The 19,607-nt window shown below is 39.3% G+C and overlaps 1 protein-coding gene across 2 annotated transcripts in view; it reads left to right on the top strand.

The window, feature by feature from the left end:
- Nucleotides 1–19,607, top strand: part of tasp1 (taspase, threonine aspartase, 1) — a 104,178-nt gene that overhangs the window by 51,062 nt on the left and 33,509 nt on the right. For both annotated transcript variants that reach the window (XM_072581518.1, XM_072581519.1), the window contains exons 8-10: nt 6,276–6,395; nt 7,825–7,903; nt 9,910–10,020. In XM_072581518.1, coding sequence (XP_072437619.1) covers nt 6,276–6,395; nt 7,825–7,903; nt 9,910–10,020 — 310 coding nt within the window. The remainder of the gene's footprint in view (nt 1–6,275; nt 6,396–7,824; nt 7,904–9,909; nt 10,021–19,607) is intronic.

The raw sequence follows: 19,607 nt of genomic DNA, 5'->3' as shown, positions 1-19,607 counted from the left end.
TGGTCGAAGAAATATTATTGGGTATACTGATCCAGAATGAAATTGCATTGCCTCTTGTTAACAAAATGGAGACTGAAAAAGAAAATGGTTAATGGTTTGCACTACACTTAGAAATATGTAACAATATGGTCATTGCAATATTTAGTTTGTAAATCTATTATTAAATATGCAATAATAAATCGTCTTACACCATTATTGTGGGAACATAAGAGAAACAAGTCATTGAACTCCACAGGCTTATTATGCCATTCAGTTTTTTAAAAATAAGTTCATGAGTCAGAGCCATACAGCGTGGAAACAGACCCTTCAGTCCAACTGGTCCATGCCGACCATAATGACAAACTAAACTAGTCCCCTTGCCTGGACTCTGCTCATATTCCTTCAAACCTTTACTATTCGTGAACTTATCTAAATATCTTTTAAACAATGTAGATGTACCTGCATCCATCACTTCCTGTGGAAGTTCATTTCACACACAAACCGTGTTGGGGGAAAAAAGAATTGCTCCTCGTGTCTTTAAATCTTTCTCTTCTCACCTTTAAAAATATGCTCCCTAGACTTGAAATCCCCCACTCTAGGGAAATGACACCTGCCATTCACCTTATCTATACTCCTCATGGTTTTATAAATGTAGATAAGGTCACCCCTCAACCGCTTACTCACAAGTGGAAAAACATCCCAGCTATTCAGCCTGTCTTTACAACTCAACCCTCCATTCTCGGCAACATCCTGGTCAATCTGTTCTGAACCCTTTCCAGCTTAATATTCTTCCTATAACAGGGAGACCAGAACTGCACCCAGTACTCCAGAAGAGGCCTCACCAACATCCCAACTCCTATTATCAAAAATCTGAGCAAGGAAGGCAAGTTTGACATAAACTTCAAAGAAGTATGTAGCTGTTTTGGGTGTCATTGGCTAGACCAGCATTTATTGCCTGTTCTTAGTTGCCCTTGAGAAGATGGTGATGAACTGCCTTCTTGGGCGGCATGGTGACATAGTGGTTAGCACTGCTGCCTCACAGCACCAGAGACCCGGGTTCAATTCCCGCCTCAGACGATTGACTGTGGAGTTTGCACATTCTCCCGTGTCTGCGTGGGTTTCCTCCAGGTGCTCCGGTTTCCTCCCACAGTCCAAAGATGTGCAGGTCGGGTGAATTTGCCATGCTAAATTGCTTGTAGTGTTAGGTGAAGGGGTAAGTGTAGGGGTATTGGTGGGTTGCGCTTCGGCGGGTCGGTGTGGACTTGTTGGGCCGAAGGGCCTGTTTCCACACTGTAAGGAATCTAATCTAATCTAATCTAAACTGCTGAGTAGACCCATAGTGTTGTTAGAGAGGGAGTTCCAGGATGTTTGATCTAGCGACACTGAAGCAATGGTGATATATTTGAGTCATGATGGTGAGTGGCTTAGAGGGGAACTTGTAGGGGTGGTGTTCCCATATATCTGCTACCCTTGCCCTTCTAAATGTTTGCGATCATGGATTTGGAACACGCTGGTGAAAGAGCCTTGGTGAATTTCTGCAGTATATCTTGTAGATGATACACATTGTAGGCATTGTGTTTCAATTTGATGTTTGTGGATGCCCTAGATGGTTTCAAGTTTCTTTGAACATTGTTGTAGCTACATTTATCCAGGCAAGTGGGGAGTATTCTATCACACTCCTGACTTGTACCTTGTAGATGCTAAACAGACTTTGGAGAGTCAGGAGGAGAGATGGTTGCAGCAGGATTCCTAGCCTGTGATCTGCTCTTGTAGCCAGATCATTTCTATGGCAAGTCCAGTTGCATATCAGAACAATAGTAATCTTCAGGGTTTTGGTAGTAGGGGATTCAGTGATGGCAATGCCTAGAGTAATGCTTAGTTTTCTTCTTCTTAGAGGTGGTCATTGCCTGGCACATGGGTGGTGCAATTATTTGATGCCACTTGTCAGCCTGGACATGGACTGCTTAAATATCTGAGGTGAGGAGGGGCAACAATATTGGACATAGTCTTGATCTTTTTCTTCAAATTTTTCAATGGGCCTAACCTCAAAATCTTTTGAAGGAAGTGAGTTCCAGATTTCTACAATCCTTTGTGGAATTTTTTTTCCTGATGTCATTCTTTAATGGCTTAGATAAAAATGTAAGTTCACGCCCACTTATTCAGGGATCCTAAAAGGAAATTATTTCTCTGTGTACCCCATCCAATCCTTCCTATTCCTCTGAAAAATTTCCATTAGATCTACTACCCTGTCTCACATCCCAGTGTTGTCTGTAATTGGGAGTAATAGCCTGGTCTATGAAATGTGTTTCTCACACTTTAACTCTTTAGCTTCACTAAAACTCCAATGAATTGCACTGCATCTCCCAGGTGGCCAGTATATCCTTTTGAGGTGTCGACCACAGAGCTAGACCCTACTATAAATGGTAACTCGATCTTTATATAACTATCGAATAATTTCCCTTTTTGTTTACCAGTTCTCTTGAAGTCAAGGCAGGAAAGCCAGCTCTTGGTCTAATTTCATTTATAGCTTTCAACTTAATTCTGAATTTAGCTCCAAAGACTTGACTACTTTTGTTAAGAAATTCTGTTGTATTATTTTCACTGCACTGTTCAGCAAGGGCACAGCACAGTGCATGAATCTAAACTCTAGTATTGCTGAATCAACCAATAATATGACTTGCTATAATATTCGAAATCAAATATTTTATTGACTTAAAATGAACCAAGCAAGATAAGTATCAAAAAATGTTAGGAATTGCACCACATCAGAGAATTGAAGATTCGTCCATTCTTTTTGGGAGTTTTAAAGTAGATTGCTCCACCCTACCACCTCCATTCCCTGTTCCACTGCTCTAAACTGCTCCCTCCTCCCACCAAACGCATTAAAGACAGAGGCCTCCTTGTCCTCACCTACCACTCCACTAGTCTTCACATCCAACACATTATCGTTCAACACTTCCACCAACTCCAACTAGACCCCATCACCAAGCGCATCTTTCCCTCCCCATCCCTCTCTGCCTTCCGCAAGAACTGTTCCCATTGCGACAATGAACCAAACTGCAAATTGGAGGAACAACACCTCATCTTCTGCCTGGGTAGCCTACAGCCTGGAGGACTCAACTTTGAGTTCTCCAATTTCAAAAACCTCCCTTCCCTTCCCCTCACTCTCTTCCCAGCCCTTCCACTCCTCCCACCCACCTTATGGATTCATTCCTCCCATTGACCAACCATCTACCTGAATTCACCTATCCCCACTACACCACCCTGCTCCACCACCCCCTTTATCTGCAGCTCACCTTAGACCCATCCCAAGTCCTGAAGAAAGGTTATATCAAAATGTCAACTTCTGCACCTCCTGATGCTGCCTGGCTTGCTGTTTTCTTTCAGCCTCCTGCTTGTCACTCTAGATTCTAGCATCTGCAGTTTTTTTTGTCTGTAACAAAAAGGGCTACTTTGACATAAAAATATTAATGAAGAGAAAATTGAATATACTCCTGGATAGCTATAGGTTTGTATTTAAAACGTAAAAGATATATTGGGGCATGAAATCAAGAGAAATATTCCACAAATACCAGTGAAAATGTCTGTTTCTAAGCAGTACTATTCCTTTCTTCAACCATAGAAATTTATTTGCCTCACTCAATATAACAGACTTGATGTCAACTGTATTTCGTAAATTCTACTAGATCTGGATACACTCATCTTAGTTTTCATGTGCCTTTACAGAAAAGAATTTTGTGCTTGCACTCTGCTCCAGAGAATGTACGTTAGTACTAAGTGCAACACTCCCTCAGTGCTGCAGTTAAGAGAAGATGCCATCTTTTGATGCTAAAATGCAACTTGTTCATCCAGCTCAGGTAGATGATGAATGTCAACTTCCTTCTGAGGCTTCAGCATGACACATGCTTGTCTTCAGCCAATTTGATTCATGCCTCATGATCTCAAGGAATTATTGAAGGCATTGTGTACCAAAAATCTGTGAATATAATTTATAATTTGAATGTTTAAAATAATGTTGTTTTTGTCCTATGATAGTTGCATTTTTGTAAATAAGCCACATGGTCATTTGAAACAGTTGAAAGAGGAAGACAATTTCTAGGAAGGCACATGATGCAAAGCAATTCCCCTATCAGGGCACCTGTGATATTAATGGATGAACTATTTATACTGCTGAATTTGACTGACAGGGGAAAAACAAAACAGAGGCCACAAGGTTTAATTTCTCCTTCAGGTCAGAAAGAAAAATGGTTTCCTCCTGGCAAGAGAAATATATTTTGAGATCAAGGAACCAGTGAGGCTAGAAGTGGCTTTAGTTGTGAGGCTTCCAAGTTGTGAGAATGTGTACAGAGGTCATCAGAACTGAAAAGGGCTTTAGACCTCGAGAATTAGAGCGAAAAAATATTCTTAACAATATTCTCAAAGAAGTCATCAACTTGTCTTAGCAGTTTATGGAGTCAATTTATGTAAGAAATTGCAAGTTTAAGGTAGGAATGATAGTTCTCTAGGGCTTAAGTATCTATAAACCAGTAGTGCAGAAAAACAGATTGAAACTTTTATTTTCGTGTTGGTGTTAAGATCTAATCTTTCTGATTTTACAGATTTTTACTTTTTATTTTGCAAGTGCAATCAACTGGTGCTCTTTTGTTACCAAATATTTGCAATCTAGTGTGTAAATATCCAGTGACTAATCATCATGGTAACCACTGCAAAAATTAAACTGATGACCTATCATGCCAGATTTCACTCTGCAAAGTGATTTATCCAGTATTACTATCAGCTGGGATCGTAACAATTGGATCCTGACTGGTATTCCTTCTAATTTTCTTCTCAGCAACGTGGGCCTCTAAGGCCTGTATGTGGCAGCACTTCGGGAACTTGATGTTAGGTCTGCGATCGGTGTGCTGGCACTGATTGCTGTGTGCAAAACATTGGGAGCTTGTTCTTAACCTCATTACAACCTTGCTCCAAGCTTGGACAAAAGAGCTGAATGCCAGAGGTGAGCTGAGAGGACATCAGTCATTTGGCTGAGTATGACATTGACAAGCCATAGTAAAACTTGAGTCACTGAGAGTTGTGATGGTGGGGAAGGAGGAGAGGAACTCGCCACTGGTCAGTGATAGACCTAGCTGAAAAGAATATAACTAGATTTGTTAGAAGTCTATCATCTGAGCTTGAGGACGTTTCTGCAGGAGATCCTCAGGATCGTATCTTCAGCCCATACATCTTCAGCTGTTTTATCACTGGTCTTTAATGTATTATAAAGTCAGAAGTGAGGAAATTTGCTGAAGATCCAACAATTTTCAGAACCATTGGCAACAGTTCAGGTAATGAAGTAGCCTTTGTCCGTATGGAACAAGAACTCGACAACATTCAACCTACTTTAAGTAAGTGGCAAGGAACATCTGTGGCACACAAGTCCTTGGGAGCAACCCTCTCAACAAGAGAATCTGCTGTCTCACCTTGAAATTCAATGGCATTGCCATTGCTGAATCAACATACTGGGGATACCATTGTCCAGAAGCTGAACTGGAACCAGCTGGAACAATGTTGTGGCTACAAGAACAGGTCAACGGCTAGCAATCCTGCACCCAGTATCTTGCCTCCTGTCTCCCCAAAGTCTGTTTACCTTCAACAAGAGGTCGAGTCAGGACTGTGATGGAATACTCAACTTATTTGGGTAATGCAGCTCCAGCAATACAAGATGCTTGACACATCCAAGGCAAAGCAATTCATTTAGTTGGTGGACAGAGTGCCAATGCACAATGGCAGCAGTGTGCCCCCATCTTCAAGATGCACTGCTGCAATTCAACAAGGCTGCTCTGACAGCAACCTTTCAACTGCACCCTCTGCTATCTGGATGGAAAGGGGCAACAGATGTTTGAGCATACCACCTGCAAGTTCCCTTCTAAGACACATACCATTCTTGACTTGGAACTATATTGGGTAATTGGAGATGTCCAAATCCCATGAATGAATATCGAAAATGCATTGTTTCGTACTTGTCAAAATAGAATGATTGACACCTGACCTTCACTTAAACAGTGCTAAAATAATTTTATATGTGTATTTACCACATTTACTACTAGTATATTGGAGCATAAAATTGACTTTCGCACTTGCCTATAGCACCACACTAGCAAAGTTCAGAAGCAATCCCTGCAAATCTTTAGGGTGCTTAAGGATGTTTCTAAAAAGCTTAAATGTATAAAGTTCTTTATTTCTTTGGCACTTATTACATGTTGTTATTCTCACAATTCTGGATGTGTACTTATTCGGGTCTTTGTTTCTGTTTTTAGACTAATGACACAGCTTCATTAGATACTGTTGGGGCAGTAGTTGTGGATCATGAAGGAAATGTTGCTGCTGCCGTTTCCAGTGGAGGGTTGGCAATGAAGCATCCTGGGAGAGTTGGCCAAGTAAATACGTTTTTCTGAGTAAGATATTAGTGTTAATGTGCGAAATATTTTACTTCCCTTGGTTTCAGTCAGGAAATAAAACCTAACAAAGCATTCTCACTATTGGTATTCAGGAGCAAAACAAATGCGCATCATGGATATAAATCATAATTGAAATATTTTATGTTGAAAAACTTTGTTTTGAAATTGTTATTTTAGGATATTAATCCTTACCTGGGTGCTTATTAACTCATCTATGTTCATTTAATTAGCTTGTGCAGAAAAAATACTACCATATAACAATGAGATTTCAGTATGATATTTTTGATTTGGCATGGTGATGACTGATAATGTTGTTGTACTAGGAATCTAGAACCTCAGGCTAATGTTCTGAGGACATGAGTTTGAATCCCACATGCAGACAAGTTATCTCTAATCCATTCTTGACCGTCTTATTTCAATCTAGTCAAGTTATTGCACTTTAAACAATAATGGTTATGTATGTCTAACCTTCAGTTAACACCTTTTCTGAAAATACATAAGCACACACCTGGTGTGCCAACTTTATGCCCAGGGCTGATGCCAAGCAGCCCAACATGATTTTAGATGCTGCCAGGTAGTGACTGGGGCTGCAAGTCACATCTTAGCTACATAAGTATTGAAAATGGTCAACAGCATTGCCTAGTTATTGATCATGAAGTGGATATCTTTTAAAATGACGGATACAAAACTGATTTTATTCAGTAAGTGCTGATGGAAATTCTAGCAATTCCAAACCTTTTCATGTTACGAAACTGCTTGTGAAATTATGCAAGTCAAATTATACTGAGAGCTGTAAAGCAGAACAAGGTGCTATCTATTATGTTGCAAATAAAGATACCCATTTAAACCTGTATGGAAAAATGTGATGTGCTGAATTTTGGAGTTGACTGGACAAAGGGTGGGTATTCACAGAATCTCAGGTTTGGTTATTTTGGGTTGTTATTGCTCACAAAGCAATGCCATGAATGTAGCATCATGCTAAGAAATAGAGTTTGGCTAATGAAAGGTTTGTCTTACTTTTGGAAACTGTTTTCTTGCTATACTGGGGGAAGAATCCAGACCATAAGTGTTGCATGTGTAAAATGAATTGCAAGAGCCTGCTCCATTTGGAGGGAATAAGAAGCTTGTAGGTTTTGGGTAATATTCTATAGAGTGAAAGTAATTAAATGTATGAATACAGTAGAACGAGATCATTGTGTGAGTTGTTCCTCATTTCCAAAGCTTTAGTCTACATTCTGAAAATAAGAATTTAAAAGGTAGATTTGAGTACTCCGGTGTTTAAAATGAAGAAGAAAATGATTGAATTTCAACACAAAGAAAAACTGTGAAATATAATGAAAAGTTGTCAACACTTTTTTTCTCACTCGCTCTCACTCGTACTCTCTCTCTCTTTCTGATTTGCTTACAGGCAGCTGTGTATGGCTGTGGGTGCTGGGCAGAGAATACAAGTGGCCCTAATGTATACTCTACAGCTGTGAGTACATCAGGTATTTGCTACGTAGGCAGACATTTCCCTTTAACTGTATTTACTAACATATGGACCTCCAAAGAAAGTTAAAGAAGTGACAGAATGCCAGTGTCTTTTTTTCAAACTGTTTCTACCCATTATCTGCATCGATGTTTGTCATTCATTCATGCCTTTGTCGTGAAAATACTCCCAAAGTTGGGAATTAGACTTGCGCAGGAGTTGTTGTAAAACGTAACTAAAGAAGAGGTGCAAGCTAGATTTTAAACAGAATTTCTAAAGTAGAGAAAGTAAGAGTCAGTGAATGTGTTTAGGAGCATGTTATTGTGTAAGTGAGTTCACCAAAAGCTTTACAAGTAATGGAATATGTAGGAAACAGCATACTTTATAAATTTGAAAATCAAACTGTCATTTCGAGCATTGGACTTGGTATAGTTCAGGGAATCAGCAGCAGATAAACGGAGGCAAACATGGATGACGTTGTGGAGGTGGAAACAAGTGATTTGCATAATTGCATTGGGTCACCAATCTGAAGCTCACCTTGAGGTCAAAATGCTACTTAAACATTTGAATAGTTGAAAGACATGGGAAGAAGAATTTTAGCATGGGTGAGCAGTTGAGTTGGTTACAGTTAAAAGGTTCAATGATCAATAAAAGTTCGAAGCTGATTGAGAGTCTTGGTCCAAACTTCCAGTTTCTAGGTTTTACTGAAGTGAGGAGATGGGTGGACAGCTAATCTGGTCCCAGATGCAAGTTGGCATTTTAAATCTGATGATGAGGCTGAATGCCTTTGATTTAATTTGCTTTTTTGATTTAACTGACTGGCCAGTTTTCTTCGATCTTTGGGAAAATGTAGAAGCCTTGGGGAATAGGCAAGTGTAGTCACAGCATCTGTGAGCCTGGAGGAACAGAAGAATTTCCTTCCAGCCTCTCAAGTTCCAGTGCCAATAGACATTTAAACTAAAAATCTACAGCATGTCGGGAAAACCTGATTTCCATATTCCTTTTGATGCTGAATAAGCTTCCACCACCCTTTCAGGGAATGAGTTCCTAGTTTAGAACTTGCTACTTTTATAAATTAAAAAAATCTCATCTCGCCTTTGGTTCGATTGCCAATTACTACACTGCTAAATATAAGAGCACATGGTTAGATCATATGGTGTTCCAACATACTGCCATATGCATATTTCAGCATTCAAATGACTTTAGAAATCTAGCATGTGCTGTTTAACTTCTTTTTATTGCTAAGATGATACTTAGTGCACAAAAAAGTTTTTTTTTTGGCTCTATTATATGTTGAACAGAGTGGTTTCCATTTAAAAATATCTTGTGTCAAATTGCTTTAAAAGATAACCAAAGCTGCTTGCTTTTGTGTAAAAAAAATATGAATGTCATAACTTTAAAGTCTTCATCATATGGCAGACAGAACAGAAATGAGTTTTATTTTTTGCTCTATAACAGGAGGTTCTTTCATGTTTCGAAATTGAAAACGTGTGTATCTTAATGCAACAAATGTATGTGCTCTTTTACATGCACCTGTTTCCAATTTACTAACATGAAAGACGTGCCCATCGAAAGTTCTATATAAGAGAAAAATTTTTTCCTGTGACACACAATGAATGTTTAAGCTTGCGTTCAGTGGTTTTACTTCAAGTTTTTCACCCCAAAATTTTCTCATTGTTTTAAGACCAATGAATATGTGGTGTCACGCTTAAGCAGTATATTTATTTTCTGTTGTGGTTCTGGTACAAGAACCATTACTCAGATTGATTTTAGATTTTTGAAGACTAATTCTGTTGTGGTCTGAATTGAGTTCTGACAGAAAACTAAAACAGTAAACACGAGAGTGGCATTCTTTCAAAAAAATCTTTTGGTTCAAATAAACTTCTTTTCCGCACAAGAACTGTTTGCTTAGCATCTCATTGGTTGATATTAGATACTATTGAAGAGGTAATATCATTGCTTATCTGTTTCTCCTCCACTTTTGACCTTCTCAGAATTGCAATTTTAAACATTTCCACCTCTTAGGTTGCGGAGAGCACCTTGTGCGGACTGTGTTGGCTAGGGAATGTTCGGTGGCCCTACAAGCAGAAGATGCCCACCAGGCATTGCTAGAAACTATGCAAAAGAAGTTTATTCGTAAGTTTCTTTTTTTTTCTTTCCAACTCAGCAGAGATCTCTCTCTCTCTCTCTCTCTCTCTCTGCCTTCCTCTTCCATTTTCCAGTTGTGCTCCATCACTGTCTTCTAACCACCTCCCCAAACCAACCACCCACCATTGCAAAGTGAAATTGTAATCTTAATTGTATTTTTATGTAAATTTCTCCTTAAAGTTTGACTTGTATATGCTATACACCTTGCTGTAAAGCACAACTTTCTGTTAACTTTTATTTTTGTGATCTTAAGGAGGTTCTTTTAAAGAATTGGGAACCTGAATCTTCAAACCTTTCTGATTTGCATCTCCCAGCCTTCCATTATTTGAACTATAATATGAAACATAGTATGTCATGTTTGCTGACCTGGAGTTCTATCTGCCATGTTTTTACCTGATTCAATGTCCTACCAACATTGCCTTAGAATGCACTTTTATATGCTATGTATTTTAAATTTTGAACACCAATGATCTATATTTCAGAGTTAAGGGGTTGATTTACACCACAAACAGAAGCTTTAGGTCCTTTGAAATAAAAACAGAAAGTGATGGAAATGCTCAGCGTGTTAGACAGCACCTGTGGAGAGAAACCATTAATGGTTCAGGTCACTGGATCTTCAACAGCCTTGTGGTTTACATGTAATTGATCATCGTTCAGGAAAATTTTGACAATGCTTTTCTCTAAGTCTTTGAAAGAAGTATCGCTTAGCTGATCTGCAGAATTATGTTTTCCTCTTTTGTGGAATGTACCAAATTCTATTATTCTATTATCAATTCTATTTTGGGAGCAAAACTAAACAAACCAGTTGATTTATTGAGGTTAGTAGTTTGAATTGCCTGAATAAGCGACCGATGGAAAAGCATAACAAAGGGCAAATTGGCCTTGTATTTCACAGTAGAACCTACCTGGAAAGTTGGAGCTAACTCTATTCTAGGGAAAATGTGCAAGCTATTGATTTAAAGCATTATGTATGCTTTTGTTAAATATTTCTGTCATGGTTTGAGGCACTCGGGACGATGGACATTTTAGTGCTATTTCTGCCCATGTTGGCCTTAAGGTTTATGCTGCCCTTTTAAATCGTGTTGCGCAAATGTGTTGGTACACACTGGATGACACAATGGAGAACTTGAGATTATGTACTTAGCGATAATGTTTTGCTACTTATTGCAATAAAAAATGTTTTGTTTTCAAGTTCCCTCCTAGAGTTCCTTCTCGTTTCTGACCTGGCATGGTTCATAGCTACTGTTATTTATATTTCAGTTGTCCTGTGGTTATTTGGATCTATTCATATCTCCAAGCCAAGAAATTAGATTGAGGATATATTCAGCAGAGTAAGGGACAACCACCTGGAACAGAAATACTTCATAAGAGTAACTTCAAAGCGATGAGAAATTAATCCTTTGGAAGAGTAATTGGAAAACTATGAAGCTCTTGGCCCATTTAATAAATATAATAGTAAGTTGAAAATTGAGAACAAAGTAGTAACAGAATCTTTCACAGTAACTATTTCCCAGTTCAGATAGATCTGTTATCAGGAATGGCAAAAAGGTTGGATGGCACACAAATAATATACTGATGACAAAGATTTGTTGCTTTTAAACTGAGCATAAGTGAAGATATTTTAATTTTAAATTTGGCAGAAATTTCTATAGATCGGGAAAGAGCTAACTGTCTCTGACTTTAGTAAAGGTTTTATTAATCGCTCGTGGAATGTGAGCATTGCTGGCTGAATTTATTGTCCGTCACTAATTGTCTTTGAAGGTGTTGTTGAAACTTGCTTAAAAGTCATAGACCAATTAAATTTAACTATGATTGCAAAGAAAATATTTGAAATTATTTTGAGGGATTTACTAGTAAACTCCTGGTAATGTATAACAACATAAATTCTATAGGGAAAATCATACATAGGAACATGGGGGGAAGTAGGTCATTCAACTTTTAAGCTAATCAGTTAGATCATGGCTGATTGTCTACCTCACCACATTTCTTGCATTATCCCTATCCCTATATCCATGTCTCGAACATGCTTCATTATTTAGTTTCCGTGACCCTTTGGGTAAAGAATTCCAAAGATTCATCATCCTTTGAATAATGAAATTCCTCTTCATCTCAGTTTTAAGTGGGCTACCCCTTATTATGACACAAAATCCACTGGTTTTAGATTCACCACTGAAACATCCTATCTGCATATGTCCTGTTATGCCCTTTAAGAGGTTCCAATGAGATCACCTCTCATTCTAAAACTCCAGAGATTATTGGCCGAGTCTCCTCAATTTTTTTCAAGATAATCCTGCCATGCTAAGTATTAGTCCAATGAGCCTTTGTTGCTCTTCCTTCAAGGTAAATATGTTCTTACTTAGATAGGGAGGCCAAAACTGTACATTGTACTCTAGGTGCATTCTCACAAAGGATGTATACAATTGCAGCAAGACATTTTTAATCCTGTATTTAAATCCCTTTGCACTGAAGGCCATTGTGCCATTCACCTTCCTAATTGTTTGCTGTACCTGCATGCTCATGTGCCATGAACAAAGATACCAATGTTCATTTGGACATCGTCACTTCTCCATCTCTCTATATTTAAGAGATATTCTCTCCATTTTCTTTTTGGAAATAAAAAGACAACTTCACACTTCCTTTGCATTATATTCTATTGGCTATGTTTCTGTCCACTTGTGTAGCCTTTTTTGCAATCTCCAAGCATTCCCATCTGGCTTTGCATCATATAATTTGGAAGTCTTAATTTTTCCCCACGTCCAAATTGCAGCTTTGGCTCAGGTACTGGCCCTTGTGGCGTCACACCAGGAATTGCTTATTTATTCCTCCCGTTTTCTGTCTGGCAACTAACGTGTAATCGTTGCCAAGATTGTGAAAAAAACATGTGAAAACAACAGGGTTGGTGTAGTGGATGCTTTTAACTTCCCCTATATTGAAAGTGGAGTTGCAGGTAGGTAGGATAGTCAAGAAAGCATTTGGAATGCTTTCCGTTATTGATCAGAGTATTGAGTACAGGAGTTGAAAGGTCATGTTGCAGCTGTACAGAACATTGGTTAGGCCACTACTGGAATATTGCATGCAATTCTGGTCTCCTTCCTATCAGAAAGATGTTGTGAGACTTGAAAGGGTTCAGGAAAAATTTACAAGGATGTTGCCATGGTTGGAGGATTTGAGCTACAGGGAGAGGCTGAACAGGCTAGGGCTGTTTTCCCTGGAGCGTCGGAGGTTGAGTGGTGACCTTACAGAGGTCTATAAAATCATGAGGAGTATGGATAGGATAAATACGCAAGGTAGGGTGAGAGAGTCCAGAACTAGAGGGCATAGGTTTAGAGTGAGAGGGGCAAGATATAAAAGAAACCTAAGGGGCAGCTTTTTCACTCAGCGGGTGGTACGTGTATGGTATGAGCTGCCAGAGGAAGTGGTGGATGCTAATACGATTGCACCATCTAAAAGGCACCTGGATGGGTATATGAATAGGAAGGGTTTGGAGGGATATTGGCTGGGTGCTGGCAGGTGGGACTAGGTTGAGTTGGGATATCTGGTCAGCAAGGATGAGTTAGACCGAAGGGTTTGTTTCCATGCTGTAGATCTCTATGACTAGGACTCACTTAGTGTCAGAGGCTTGGATAGGGGAGAATTTATCCTGTGTTTCTAGGATAGTTTTTTGGATCAATATGTAAATAGCTCAACTGGAGAAGGGTCTATACTAGCTGGTATTGGGGAATGAACCCAGGTGGTGCTCAAAATTTAGTGGGGGCACATTTTGGGAACAGTGAACATAAGTCTGTAAGTTTTAAGTTAATTATGGATAAAGGGCCTCAGGTAAAAGTACTAAGTTGGGGAAGGTTAACTACTTCTAATATTAGACAGGTACTTAGGAATGTAGACACATTTGATGGTAATTCCACATTTGGCATGTGGGAATCTTTTAAAGGCCAGTTGATTAGAGTTCAGGGCCAGCATGTTCCTGTGAAAATGAAGGTTAAGAATGGTAAGAGTTGGGAACTTTGGGTGATGAGAGAAATTGAGACCTTCGTCAAAAAGACAAGGTAGGCATATGTAAGGTTTAGGAAATTGAAGACAGACAGAGCCGTGAAAGTATACAAAAACAGCGGGAAAGAACTCAAGGTATTAGGAGCGCTAAAAGGGGCCATGAAATGTCTCTGGCAAATAGGATTAAGGAAAAGCACAACATGTTTTATACACACAGTCAGAGCATGAGGCTAGCAAGGGAAAGGGGGAGGTCCACTCAAGGACAAGGGAGGGAATTTATGCGTGGAGCTGGAGGGTGAGGTCCTTTATAAACGCTTTGCATTGGTGTTCACAAAGGAGAAGGACATGGTATATGGTAAGTCTCGGGAAGGGTATGTTGATATTCTGAGATATGTCAATATAAAGGTGTTTGGCTTTTTTAAAAGGCATGGAGGTTGACAGGTCCCCAGGATCTGATGGGGTCTCTCCCAGAATTCTGGGTGGGGGAGGAGAGGAAATTGCTAGGGCCTTGTATGAAATCTTTGTTCCTTTTTTTAGCCACAAGAGTGGTCCAAGAGGACTGGAGATTAGCCAACATTGTTCCTTTGTTTAAGAAGGGCAACAGGGATACTACAGGCCAGTGAGCCTTAAATCACTGCTAGGAAAATTATTGAAAAAGATTCTCAGTGATAGGATTTACTCACATTTACTTATAGGATTCACTCAAAATATAGATGATTAATGATAAGCAGCATGGCTTTGTTGGGGGCAAGGGTCATGTCTCAAATTTGTTTTTTTTTTGAGAAAGTGACAGATGATTGAGGGCGGTGGTAGATGTTGTCTACGTGGACTTTAGCAAGGCCTTTGAAAAGGACCTCATAGCAGGCTGGTACAAAAGGTGAAGTCACATGGGATCTCCAGTGAGCTGGTAAGTAGCACACCGATATAGAAAGCCTGAAGATGAAGAAGGCCTATAGCATGCTTTTCTTCATTGGTCAGGGCAATGAGTATAAAAACTGACAAGTGATGTTGCAGCTTATATAAAATTTTAGTTAGACCACATTTGGCATTTTGTGTGCAGTTCTGATCGCCACTCTGCCAGAAAGATGTAGAGGTTTTGGAGAAGGTATAGAAATGGTTTGCCTGGTTTGGAGGGTATAAGCTGCACTTCAGAAATCTCTAACAAGTTAGTCAAACATAATTTTCCCCTTCAGAAAGACACAATGACACTTCCAGGTCCACCTCTTTTCGTGAGACCGCCAATTGTATCTCAAGTAATTGTTTTGAGAAGCTTCCTCACCACTGAAGTTAAACTGATTGATCTATCATTGTTCAAAAATGGTTGAAACAAGAGTATACCGTCTGCAGTTCTCCAGTTCTCTGGTATCTCCTCTGAATCTAGGGAAGATTAAAAGATTATGGCCAATGCCCTTTCAATTTTCGCTCTCACTTCCTTTTGTATCCTTGGATGCATTCTTTATAGACTTGTGCCTTGTCAATTTTCCAGTTGTTTAACACCAGTTTTAAGCCCTTTTTGACACAGCTTCCTCCTCTGTCGCTATGGCCTGGGTAGCATCTACTTCCTTGGTAAAGACAGATGGAAAATATTCATTTCAGACCTCAGCCATGCCTTTTGTCTCCATGTATAAATCTCCTTTGACTGCTGTCAATGGATTCTTCACTAATGTCCTTAAGGGAAGGAAACCATCATTCTGACCTGGTCTGACTACATGTGACTCCAGACCTCAGCAGTGTGGTTGACTCTTATCTATCACCTGAGCAATTAGGGATGGACAATGCCCTCATCCCATGAATGTATAAAGGAAAAAAAAACTATGGATTGAGACCTTCGATTGCCACTTAATTATTTGGTCGGATGTTGGTCCTGAGCAAGAATACTTGCTGTTGTTCCTCCCTCACCAATATGAAGGACAAATTATACAATCCTGATCTGATACTAAATTTCCACATTACCTCGAGTTAAAATACAAAACTGCCAAGAAATTTGAGCTCCAGTTTTCAGAGCTGAAGAGACAGCTGGACTAACTGACACATCTCCGAAACTATAGTTATATAGATAGCAGGGAGGAGAAAGTGAGGACTGCAAATGCTGGAGATCAGAGTCGAGAGTGTGTTGCTGGGAAAGCACAGCAGGTCAGGCAGCATCCGAGGAGCAGAGCAATCGACGTTTCAGGCATAAGCCCTTCATCAGGAATGGCCCTTTCCTGAAACGTCGATTCTCCTGCTCCTCAGATGCTGCCTGACCTGCTGTGCTTTTCCAGCACCCCCCGTTCGACTTAAATAACCACAGTCCAATGGCAAAGAATCAATATTTATTGCAGCTGCATATTCTAAAAAACCAAACCCAATAAAATTTGCCTCTCAGAAATAGTTCAAATGTCCTCCATTTTATCACTGCCTTTCTGTGCACAGGCTTTGTTTCATGGTCAAGATTTGAAAGCTTACATGCCAGCAAAATATTTCATAAAATGCAGATGCATTTTTAGTTGTTCCTCTTAAGTGCTGTAGAGATCAAAGCTGCACAATCTGCACAGTCGCTTTTTTTAACTGTCTTATAGCAAAGGGATGCCATCAGTGAATGAACAGGCTGTTAGCAGACCTGAAAGAATAGCTTGGCAAGACAATGGATGTAGCCAGCAGGCGAGAAAGCAGCTTAGTTGCATTTGCCCTGCGAGCAACTGATTGTAGTTCTTGCCATCGGCAGCCAGCATCCTGTTTACAATTTAGATCTGAATCCTTGCGGGAGCTGTGGGCCTCTGGCCAAATTGGGAATGCCTGGCATAGACATTCTGAGCTCTTTAAGCAGCAGGTGACAGACAAACTGATGGCAGATGTTTATCACTTGTGTAACTTAAAAGCAGAATGCAACAGCGCGATTACTAAATTTGGGTGAGGGAGGGTGTGGGGAGTAAATATCTTTGTTCATTAAATTTAAGCTTTAGTTGTTGGGGAAAATATTTTGGAAATTGAGCATAAAACAAAACATACTTTCCAAATCCTGTTTCATCGCGGACTTCATTATGTGAGTTTTGTTTTCAAAGCAGTTTTCTTTAAATATTTCCTAAATTTACCTCATTAAGTATGATGTGGGCCTCCTAAAAGTAAACTGCTGCTGTAGAGGCACCCAAAAGGTTTTTATTGCGTAAGCATGATGCTCAAGCGAATTGTTTGCTTTTTTTGAAACATTAAATAATTTGATCTTGAATGTATTTAGAATAAAGGTAACTAAAATAGATAATTGGTTGTTTATTATTTAAGGGCAATTTTCCTTAGGTGAATTCTTAAACTTGCCTTTTACCTTTCTACCTTAGGCATCTCTTTTACCTTTCCTTTTCTTCATCTCTTGTCTTCCAAATGGCCAGCAATTCCCATCCCAAACCTAAGAATTTCTTGCAGCATATACCATTTATCTTGCATTGAATTTAAGACCATTGCAAGATCAAAGTCAAAGAAGACAAGTTTGAAACAAATGTGAAAGCTGACTTCTATAATGCACATTTTTAGAGATCAGTTTTGTTTTTACTGGTGGTCTGGAATGATCAAAAATTAATCACAGATTTGTGTCTGCTATGTTGTTCTGCTTAGTTTGTGCGTTTGACTGTGGACAGCTGTGTTTCACGACTAAGATGGATGAATGCCATTGTGAATTTGCTTGGGGCTAGTTATCAGTGCTATGTAAAATCAGACTCGTGTTTAGGCAGCTTGGGATCTTGAACCAAAATTAAGGACATTATGAACACTTGAAGGTAAAGTGGTGCTCATGAGGAGGGAAAGAATAGATTTTGTTGAAATTATTCCAAGTACATTGAGAAAACTATTGTATTGCATGGTTTTCAGTGATTCAAAGCAGCGGAGTCCAAAGATTGATCATGTTGTTGGTATAGATGCTCAGTTTACTCTATCACAAGATGCACAAATGAAGGCTGTTGTTTAATTCAGTACCTAGAGCATTTGGAGACTGCTATCAGTCTTGTGTCAGTCATTGCCTTGTACCCAGGTCTCCATGGAACACACACTGTCCATAGTTATACTTTAGCGTTCTATGACTATTGAGCACTATGGGCTAGATACATAATCACTCCCCAAGACCAAGACAAATTTAGTTTGAGTATTATTTTGGCTTTTTAAAAATAATTTTACTGCAGTGTCCCTTTTAAAGGGCCGGTTCCTGTTTGTTTAGTTTAATTTGGTTTAATTGGTTTCATTAATATAGTATAAACAGAGACTGCTGAGATACCCAGACATAGGTTGGAAATGAACAAATTTAATGATGCATTCTTTAAATTAAGCCTAGTATCAAGAAAAGGATTGGTGGTCATTTTCATACTTCTTCAAGCTTGAATGAATTAAAGAATGACGACTGGTGTTGTGACTGGAGCAAAACTTATTTCTGCAGGATAAAATCTCTTCCCCTAATAGATGGCAGAAGAAATATGGTGAGTCCTTGAGAGGTTAACCAAACATGTATCCACCACTCTTCCACTGGCTTTGACAAAAATACACATCCAACATGGAACTAACATTTGTCCCTTGTCAGCAGCTCCTCGATCCCATTGGTCCACCTTTTCAAGCTTTACTCTTCTATGTACATTTCTACAAATGTTGTAGACTTTGTTGTGTCTGTATTTGGGACAATCTTGAACAATGAGCTTAAAAGGCAAATTTTCTGAGAATTGAGAAGGTATGCTAAGCCATCAGTAAAGATGAGCAAGCAACTTCTTCCCTTTTCAGCTGCAGTTTTATAACAAGGTTGCTTTGCTGCTTGTCATTGTCTGTCATTTGTCAAGTTTGCAAACTGTTGAGCTTAATGTATAGTCTCCTCCACTTTGGTTGTGGAGTTGGCAACTTTCCTTAATTTTAATGCATATGGATGCTTCCAGGTGATGTTAGTTACATCAGTCAGCAGTTTATTGTATTCAGACATTCTTTAGTTTCCTTCAGTTTATTGTGAATTACTGCAAATATGCTATTAACTTTGTCTGAACATTTGGATTCCTGGAAGTACAGGATCCTATCAATATCACCCATATAACTATAAAGTTTCCATCTTAATGCTGAGTCAGTCAGGAGCAGGTAAGGATTTAATTGCCAAATATTAGAGACCATAAAAGGGTTCTAGCCATCTCATTTTGCATGCCCTCAGAGAGTAGCTTTGGTTTATTCCTTCTGGGATAACTACACTGTTCATCCACAAGTTTAAAGAGAGTTTAAGGGTTACTGTGGATTATATCTGCCATAAATGCTGTTGGATGCAAATCTTATCAGATCGAGTGGATCGGTTGGAGAGACAGATAGAAGCAATGAGGAATCTGCAACAGCAACAGTAAGTGATGGATGGCAGTTATAGGAAGGGGGGAAAGTCTCAGATACAGTCACATAGATGGGTTAACTCCAGGAAGGGTGAGAGAGGTCAGCAGCGAGGGCAGGAGTCTTTTGTGGATATACCCATTTCAAACAGGTATGCTGTTTTGGAAAATGTAGGGGGCGATGGATTCTCAGGGGAACATAGCACGACAGCCAAGTTTCTGGTATTGAGACTGGCTCTAATGCAACGAGGGGTACGTCGGCTTCCAAGAGATCAATTG

Source organism: Chiloscyllium punctatum, chromosome 11 (assembly GCF_047496795.1).
Source record: "Chiloscyllium punctatum isolate Juve2018m chromosome 11, sChiPun1.3, whole genome shotgun sequence".
Classification (NCBI taxonomy): domain Eukaryota; kingdom Metazoa; phylum Chordata; class Chondrichthyes; order Orectolobiformes; family Hemiscylliidae; genus Chiloscyllium; species Chiloscyllium punctatum.
The sequence above is the reverse complement of the archived record's forward strand: the minus strand, read 5'-3'. Positions and strand labels throughout refer to the sequence as shown.